Consider the following 10,140-nt stretch of genomic DNA (forward strand, 5'->3'; position numbering starts at 1 on the left):
AAATGGTGTTCTCGTCGAAGAATTGTCGACGAAATGGTGTTCTCGTCGAAGAATCTTTCACTGCCTTCGTCGACGAATTGGTGGCCTCATCGATGAATCTGAGATCACCAGTTTTTTCGAGACTCCTCGGCTTCTCCTCGTCGACGAGTCTCTGAATTTCATCAACAAGAAGAACAAAGGCTTCATTGACAAAATCTGGTTTTGTCAACAAAATATGCCAAATTCTCAATTTGCCCCTCTCTTATTTAAACCCATTTATCATGGTTTGGGTTTTTATAGCAGTAGGCTTCATTGATGAATGCTTCGCATTCGTCGATGACGTCGCGTTATGAGCTCGTTGACGAAGGTGTGTTTCGTCAACGAGAAGATACCGAGAGGATTTTGGGCCTCTGAATTTTGTCGATGAAGGGGAGAGTTCATCGACGAATTTCCTTTTAACCTCGTCGACGAGGTGACGTGGCTCGTCGATCAAGCCCATGTTATAAATAGTGTAAACCTTAGATTTTACGTAGAAAAAATAGATAGAAATCTCTCTCTCTCTCTCTCTCTCTCTCTCTCTCTCTCTTCTCCCTATGATTTCTCTCTCTTCTCTCTTCGATTTTGGCTCCGTCGTTCGTCGGATCGATAATCTGAGGCCACCACGACACTCCTGGAAAAGTTCTCTCCAAATCTACTGTAGCGGATTGTTGGTAGGACTGAGTTGAAATTCATCCCTGAGTTGAGGTAAGACTTTTTATACAAAATTTGGTTGTACTATAAATATAGGAAATGCTATTCACAGAAAAATACTGAAGTTTAGTTCTAAGAGTTGTCGTTTTCAGGGTGTTGAACAGGGAACCCTGCGGGTGTAGGATGAGTGTTTTTAAGAAGGTTTTTCTCAGTGTCAGGTAAGGGAATAAACTAAAACAATTATTTTTCATACAAATTATATTATTATTATTATTTATCAGCAAAATTATTTTCAGAAAGCATGAATAATATATATGAAGAGATTGGTAATAATGCATGTTTGGGAAAATACTGTTATTATGTTGAAATGTATATATATACTAATATGTTATGCTAGGAAATATGATTTTTAGAATGGAATGTACAGTTATTTCAGCATTGTGTGACATGAATATTATTTTACCTGAAAAGTATTATGTTATGGAAATTTTACGAATAAAGCATGTTTTTATAGATTATGAGATAATGCAGTATATTGTGTTTTCAAAATACATGATAAATGAATTATTTATTCATAATGATATTTATGAAATGTTCGGCGCAAGGTCGTGTGTACGATTTTGGCACAAGGCCATAGATATAAAAGTAAATGACACGAGGCCGTATGTTTTTACATTATTACAGAACATGCTATCAATCTATTTACATTAAACTGTATATTATCATGTATTATGTATTATAAGAGCTCGGATGTTAGTTCAGTTCAGTTTCATGAGCACGGTATCGTTGCTATTCAGATCAGATATTATGTTCAAACTTGTGCTAACTACCCCACAAGAGGATGGGAGATGGATAGTCAATGTGACTTTCAGTGTAAAGTTATAGATGCCTACCTGGTAGTCCAAACCTGGGCATGGTAGGCCCATCGTACTTACAAATATTTTTTACTCGGTAGTGGTTGGCCAGCCATTGTCGAATCCCACCTTCGGGCTGCACAACCCGTCATGGGGGGTAATACATGACATCATCTAACTACATATCTTGGGTAAATTTTCAATATTATTAGCTATACCAGACAGTTTATGAACAGTATGATTTATTAGAAATATGAAAGTATATGTTTATGCAGTTATTAAATGATTAATGTTTTTCTGGTATGCGAAATGTATTGTATATCTATATTAGCATTAAATATTCATGTTGCCACATAACTGTATTTAGTTTATTTTCCCTTACTGAGAAGTGTCTCACCCCCGAACCTTAAATAATTTTCAAGAAACCCAGAAAGACCTGCGGATTAAAGCTACCATTGAGTCAGTTGAGCTACCCCACTATGAGGGTAAGTTTTGATCTAGGAACAGTAGATTATTTTGTACTTTTTTGGAGATTGTATATAAACACGGATAGTTGGGAATGTAGTTGACTCTAGTATTTGTATTTTATGGTTATGAAAATATGATTTATATCTACTACTGCTTAGGTTTCCGCTGTGCTTGACATATGTGTCCCTGTTACCCATAGGTTGGGGTTGACTTTAATATTAAATATGTTTTATTATATGATAAATTAAGTAGGTCGTTACATACTGGATGTTGGAGATATGTATATATATGTAAATACAGGTTGATGGATGGATTATTTGGGATGTTTTAGTAGAAAACTCTGGTATTATAGTGTTAGAGGATTATATTTATGTTTTCCACTACGTAAATAATAATAGAATGTCAGGTATCAGGTAAATGAATGGATGACATGGCACTTGGGTCCCACCAGGCAGGTTCGGGGCACCATGAAGCACGATTTATCAAGCTATAATGCACCGAAACAGGTTTTCAGGTTCAGGGTGTTACGTAGGGACCAATGATGGAGATATGCTTTCAGGTTCATCCGGTTCATATGGTCTCACGGATTCTTGGATCTTAGATTCGACGTGCTCTTACCACATGACACCAAACAAAGATTGGTTCACCATTTACAGGTTGGTAAATTTTGGTTTTGTTCTAATGGGAAATGATGCTTTATGCAAAATTTTCAAAATAGGGAATATCAAAATCAAAATGTTTGATTATGTTGTGAGAACGTTATGTCATGTTAGGCATATACCGAAGTTAAGGAAGAATTTGATTTTATTTGGCACTTTAGACTGTAACAGGCTTAGTTACAAGTCTGCAAGTGGGGTAATGAAGGTGAGTAAGGGTGTTCCAACTGTGATGAAGTGGTAGAAAGTACCAGAAAATATCTATACACTGCTAGGTACCACAGTTATATGTGGAGTTGCAGTTGCAGAGTCTGAGTCATATAATACTATCTTGTAGCATATGTCGTTGGGGCATATATGAGTGAGCGTGGGATGATGGAGCTTCATATATAAGAGAAATTTTTTGAAGGGTATCAAAAGATGTAAGCTGAATTTTTGTAGGTATTGTGTGCTTAGAAAATAGAATAAGGTGCAATTTGGGACAACTACATACAAGACGAAAGGAATTCTTGACTACATTCATTTAGATGGTTGGGAGCTGGTAAGAGTAGCATCATGAGGAGTACATATGTACCTCGTGATTTGTATCAATGATTACTTATGAAAGGTCTGGGTGTACTTAATGAGGCACAAGTCTATGTTTGCCAAGTTGCAATTGTGCAAAGTTGAGGTGGAAAAATAAATCACGCGAGAGGAAGATTAAATGCCTTACGTCAGATAATGGAACTTAGTACATTGATTCGAGGTTCATGGATTTGTGCGAGCAGCATAGAATTAGGAGAAATTTCACAATGCACAATACACCACAGTAAAATGGTGTTGTGGAAATGATGAACTGAACCACAACTGAAAGGGCTTGGTGTCTCAGGTTGAATGTAAGGCTTGCAAAGAACTTTTGGGCAAAGGTAGTAAATATGACATGTTTCTTGATTGAAAAATCACCAAGGGCAGCACTAGATGGGAAAGTTGCGAAGGAGGTATGGATAGGCACAGTGGTAGACTACTCTGGTTTGAGAGTGTTTGGACGTCCGGCCTATGTGCACGTTTCTAGTGAGGAGAGATCGAAACTAGATGCAAAGTCTATTAGAAATAGGTGAAAGGTTTCAAGTTGGGGGATTCGAAGGCAAATAAGGTGGTGATCAATAGATATGTGGTTTTCGAAGATAAAACCATGTTACAGCGTACTAAGGAGGAAGAAGAGAAATAGGTGTCAAAAAACTGTAGGAGTAATAAGCATGTGGTGTAGGTGGAGCTAGAGACTTAAGGTGGAGATGACAATGTTTAGACTACAAGGAGTTCTAGATCAGGAGACCAGCAGCATCATAGTATTGCTATAGATAGGCCTAGATGCACTATTAGGCCACCCCCAGGTATGGATTTTATGATTTGGTTTCTTATGCACTCATAATTAGTAGCGGGGATCCTACTACTTTTCAAGAGGCAATGCACAACTAAGAGAAAAGTATATGGTTGGATACTATTGTGGAAGAGATGGAGTCTTTGCATAAGAACTTGATGTGGAAGTTGGTCGAGCCTCTAGAAGGGAATAGAGTGATAAGTTGCAAATGGGTGTATTAGAAGATAAATAAGCAATATCAGAAAAAAGATGGTGAAAAGACCAAAACTTGGTTAGTAGCAAAGAGTTGCTCATAGAGGAAAGGGGTTGATTATGATGAGATCTTCTTTCTTGTGGTCAAACACACTTCCATCAGGGTAGTGTTGCGATTGGTGGCGTATTTCGACATGCATTTGGAGCAAATGGAGGTAAAAGCAATGTTTCTCCATGATGATTTGGAGGAGCTAATTTACATGGTATAACCAGAAGGATTTAGTCAACATGGACAGGAGCACTTGTTTGAAAACTGAGGAAATCACTTTACAGGCTAAAGTAGTCTCTGAGGCAGTGGTATAAATGGTGGCTACAGATGATGTGAGTATGATTAATGCGTGCATGCGAAGAGTCTGGATGATGGTTCACTTTTTTTTTTTTTTTGGTTGCTTTATGTGGATGACATGTTGATTGCTACGAGAAGTTTGACTAAGATAAACAATTTGAAAACCTTGTTAAGTAAAGAGTTTGACATGAAAGTTTTGGTTGCGGCCAAGAAGATTCTTGGGATGGAGATTCACATGGACGGAGCTTCAGGGAGATTATGGTTATCTCATGGTAGGTATGTTGAGAGATTGTTAGAGATGTTTAGCATGGATAATGCAAAATCAGTGAGTACACCGTTGGTGAAACATTTTAGGTTGTCTACTGCCCAGTGCCTAGAGACAGATGATGGCATTTGTTACATGTCAAAGGGCTCATATGTTAGTGCAATGGGGTCCTTAATGTATGCTATTGTACACGGTCGAATCTAGCACAAGTTGTTAATGTGGTAAGCAAGTTTCTTTCAAATATGTGTTGACAACATTGGGATGCAGTCAAGTGAATTTTCAAATACTGGAGGAGTACTACAGACTATGACATCATGTTCAGCAGACAATAGGGTGATCCTTCAGTGGTAGGTTATATGGATGCAAACTATGTAGAGGACTTGGATGATATGAGGTCTACCACAGGGAACGTATTCACCCTCGTGGGAGGGCCTATTTGTTGGAGTTCTATGGTGCAATCACTTGTTGCTTTATCTACTACTGAATCAGAGCAAATGGCAGTGGCTAAGGGTGCCAAGGAAGTATTGTGGCTTACAAGATTGGTCAATTAAGGAGCTAGGTATTTAGTAAGGGGAAGTTTAGCTGTATTATGATAGTCAGAGTGCTATTTATTTGGCGAAGAATCAAGTGTATCATGTAAGGACCAAACAAAATAGATGTGCGGTTTCATAGGAATAGGGAATTGGTTGCTTTTGGTGAACTACTGCTTGAGAGAGTTCACATGTCTAAGAATGCAGCATATATGTTGACAAAGCTTGTTACCACAGAAAAGTTCAAGCATTGCTTAGACTTGATCAACGTCTTTAGTTGCTAGATGGGAGGTGTCCCAACCTATTGTCCCAGGTGGAACTGCGGGTTATGCTTTCATATTTCTCCTAAAACGTGAATATTCACCAAGGTAGATATTGTTGGAGTTTGTGGCTCATATTGAGTAGAACACATGCATATGGAAAGCATGCTGAGGAAAAAAAAATAAGGAAGTTGGGTTGCAAGAAGAAGCAGTCAACAATTTGGTCGAGTACTACATCAGTGGTTTAGCCTTGGGAGGAAACCGTCGATGTTTTATGTGAAACCGTCAACGATTTCAGTATCAGTAAGAAACCATTGACAATTTGCTAAAAACGTCAACGATTTTAGTTGGCACTGATTTTGAATTTTGAATTAAAATGATCAGTAGGTTGGGGATTCAGAGGCATAACCTCCGGAGTTTGATACAGGGGTATTTAGGGAACTTCCTAATCTCTTTGTATGTGTAGGGTTAGCATATAAAAATGTTGTAGCCCTAGTTTGAGATTGATAGTGAAATTTAGCTGCTTGCTCCTGTGTACGTAGGCACATTGCCGAACCACATAAATTTCTTATGCCATTATTTATTTGTTTTTCTTATTATCTGTGTGTGATTGTGTTTACGTATTGTTCATCATTGGTTGTTGCAATGCATGATCCGAATGGTTTTTTGCTACACATTGATTTGCACCACACAAAACTTCTACAGAAAACTTTCATGCACGTAATTCTTTTATTTATTTATTTATTTATTTTTTTTTGACATTATTTGGTAAACGCCCGTGACTAATTATGCACACTTTTGAGACATTCGCTGATTTTGAATGTCATCTGGTCAAGCTTTTGTTGTTACAGTGGGTGTGAAAATGAGAAGGGTCGTCGCTGGGTAAGAGTGTATTAGTATTGAAAGCAGTGAAGACCATTAATATGAGAGAGACCAACACCGAGGCTGCCCACAGTGCCAGCATTAGGGCGTGCGCCGTGCCGCCCTTCACCGCCTGTGCGTACTCAGTGGAAGCCAGCGCCTGCACCGTCAGTGGGAACGAGTACGCCCACCATGTCACGCTGAACTTTCTCATGGATTTCTTGAACAGAGATGGCCTGCAAACCTGCATGCACCTCATTGTGTTTAAATACCAACCAAAAAAAAAAAATATTAAAATGAAGCAACCAGTACTAATTTACAGTATAAAGTTTGTGGGGCTGTTTGATTTCGATTAATAATATTATATGTACGAGCTTATCAAATTAATTGATAAACTTTGTGGAACTCAAGATTTCAACAAAATAAGGAGACCATGTCTAGGTCTATGCAACACACTGGGGTCACTTTCTCATTTTGCACTAAAGTCTCTTTGCGTGCCCTAGATGAACACTTCCTCTTCTTCTTTTTTTGTTTGAAAGGTTCTCGCACACCATCTCATGGATCTCATCTACTCAAGGTCAGGGTAAAACAAAAACCATTATTAAATAAAATGCTAGCTATACAAGATTTATGTTTGAGAGGCGTTTCGGGAACTGTGAATGTTTCGGAGTTTGTACTTACATCCCAACAAATATATGCCCTTATTATTGTTGTTGTCAAGATATATATTGTTGTTGTTTAGATATTATAATTGTTGTTAGGTTAAACCATTAATCTCATTCCAAAAACACTCATAAGAACTTTAACCGTTAATAGTAGTAGATCATATTGTTAATCCTTTCAAACTATGTAGCCTAAGTAATCTACTATATATCTTTATACAAATCTTATAAATCGCCAAAAGTTCCTTGCTACTTAAAAAAGGACATAAATTTTGCGTCTATTGAGTTATTAAAATGCTGGGATAAGATTGGAGTTTCTTCTCCTTGGTCCTTTACAATTGGCTATATGGGTAATTTTCGCTCAAATATCTCCGGCATCCAACTATGTGTCTTACTAGGACATCTCCCAATTAGGATTTAAAGCACAAGACAACTAATATTGTCATTTTAATTATCTCCTTAATGCTAATTAATAATTACAAAAACCTAGACTTACCTATTAATATGGTTAGTGGAAAATAATATAATAATTGTCGTGTAAATAATAGAAATATTATAATTTAGGGTATGAAACTTTTGTGTGGAATATATAGATCAAGGATTTTTATATTGGCGGGGGGTATACAATAATATATATCTTCTGCATAAGCATGTATAAACGCACATTGTAGATATATATATATGACACATCATCATCACAATCATTATAAATATCATAACTACAATGATGATGTTCGTTTGTCACTAGTGGTTTATCAATACTATGCATGACATATAGTTATGCAGAAAAAGGAATTGATCTTTGCATCTATACATCAGGTAGAGCATTTTTAACCATTCTAACATTAAGAAGAGGCAAAAGGGTTTGGGCTAACTAGAATAAGAGTAAGATACTAAAAAAAAAAACCTTAGGTGCTAAGGAATACAATATCTCTTCACTTAAAATCATATCCTGACTGCTATATATTTGTGAGTTAATCACCTCACATTATATACCAGCTCCAAGGCTTGTGAGCCTTCAATGGAGTATATGACAATTAATAAATTATAAGAATAATATCAATTTATAAAAAGTTAATATTGTTCTAATGTAAACTATGATGATAACTTTCAATATTAATTTAATTTAACTATTTTGAAAGTTGATTGCAAAAATACTTAACCATGTTCTACTCCTAAATCTTTTGTAAAAGATCCATTCGTGGGCTCATATTTTTTACACCCAAAAGTAACGTAAAATGTGAGCTTCCACTTACCAGAGACAGGAACAGGAAAAGGGAAAGAAAGAAGAGCATCTTAGACAAAGTGTCGAAGGTTCCGGCGATGGAGACCCACGCCAAGCTTGCCATGCTCGGAGCCGCAAAGAACAAGAAGAATACGGGCCGGAGCATCACCGGAAGCGAACTACTCCCTTTCAACCTCTGGTAAAGTGTCACAAATAGCACAAGGTAATGTACCATCCCGAGCGAAAACAGACAAACCGCACTCTCCTTCCACCCCATCTCCGCGGCCGCCTGCGCCCCCACCAAGTTTCCGATCACCGACAGCTGACTCGTCGGGTTCGCCACCGTCGACAAGAACCGCTTCCCCTTCGTGAACCACTGCCCGTAGATTTTCACGTCCAACACCACGATGGGGACCACGAACACCCACCAGAGCACTAGGTAGTACGTCGTCGTCGGAGCGATGAAAGGAGATGACTGAAGCAGGAGAAGCCACGAGATCCACGGCGCGAAAAGGTAGTTGACGCCGACGGGGTGTAGGAACTCGGCCTCCACCATTTTGAAGTGGAGGAAGCAGCGAATGGCGTAGAGGAGAGAGAGTGAAAGGAGAGCGAAGAGAGCGACGGACCAGAGGAGGGCGAAGGCGGTGGAAGGAAGCATGCGGAGCATTCGCCGGAAAGTGTGGGCATCCTCCGGCGGCGAGCCCAGGGCCTTCCAGAGCAAGGTCTGGCTGCAGAGAGAGAGGGTTATTCTGAAGTAGCCTGCGTGGAGTCTAGCGAGAAGGGCCGATGCTGAGCTTTTAATGATCATCGGAGAGTTGCAGTGAGTTGGGTCAGCGACGATGGTTGCATCAATCACCAGCTCTGTTTGAGCTTGGGAATGAGACAATTCGTGCCCCATTGGAATTTGGGTTCGGGCGAACGTTGACAGTATAATGCTTCTTTTATAGGGAGCAAGAGTGAGCATGTAAGGAGTATTAGAAGTTCAATTTTAGGTAGATACATCCATGGAATCAGTGGTATCTGTGGATGGTGAGAATTTACTCTGTGAGCTAGTAAAAACGATAGATAGTGAGAGTTCACTCTGTGAGCCAACGAGAATCGTAAATGTTGAGAGTTTTCTGTGAACTAGTTGGGACCGTGAATGTTAATGAAAATGTGTCCCGAGAATTGGGTTAGTCGAACGTCAAATTGATGCACGAAATTCGTATCCGCATTTTGAAATTTACCTTATTAGTGAGACCTAAGGGGATGACGCCGATCCGTAAGTTTGGTACCGTATCAGGAGATCCGAAGGGCTTATTGGTGTCTGGAGTTCTTATGTAATTAAAAAAAAAAAGTGAATATTCTGTTTTGACTCTCTAAGCCCTGCAGATATTTAATGTTTTTTTTAAAAAAAAAAATGGAGAATGAAAAATAGCTTAACTAGTCAAAGTTTTTCCAATTTTATTATTATTTTATAATAATATATTAAATAATATTATGTTTGGAAAAATTATTTCGAGAATGATGCTCAAATAATTTCGCTACTTCGTCGAGCGAAGACATTTCCTGACTGACACGTTGCACCGCTGGATGGGATATCAAAATTTGCATGGACGCATTTTTCCTCTCCCCCGACGATGTGTTTTTCATCCTTCCCTTCTGCTTTTCTTCTTCCTTAAGTGTCAGTGATGATCAAAGTGCCCTCCAGCTTTTCTGGCTTTCTAGCACTTTAATTTTCCCAGTAGGAGAAAATTAAATTAAAACAGCAGCCTTTATGGAGACCTCCCCTGTTCCTTGGCTATCTGAGATGGTA

At 38.5% G+C, this 10,140-nt stretch overlaps 1 protein-coding gene across 1 annotated transcript; it reads right to left on the reverse strand.

Moving 5' to 3' along the window:
• Nucleotides 1–6,317: 6,317 nt before the first annotated feature.
• LOC131149039 (S-type anion channel SLAH1-like) lies at nt 6,318–9,251 on the reverse strand. The gene is made up of 2 exons (XM_058099079.1): nt 8,377–9,251; nt 6,318–6,702 (listed from the first exon to the last, which is right to left on the reverse strand). Exons 1-2 carry the CDS (start codon nt 9,241–9,243, stop codon nt 6,421–6,423), a joined length of 1,149 nt encoding a protein of 382 aa, XP_057955062.1. The 5' UTR covers nt 9,244–9,251; the 3' UTR covers nt 6,318–6,420.
• Nucleotides 9,252–10,140: the final 889 nt, after the last annotated feature.

This window comes from Malania oleifera, chromosome 2 (assembly GCF_029873635.1).
Source record: "Malania oleifera isolate guangnan ecotype guangnan chromosome 2, ASM2987363v1, whole genome shotgun sequence".
In the NCBI taxonomy this organism is placed as follows: domain Eukaryota; kingdom Viridiplantae; phylum Streptophyta; class Magnoliopsida; order Santalales; family Ximeniaceae; genus Malania; species Malania oleifera.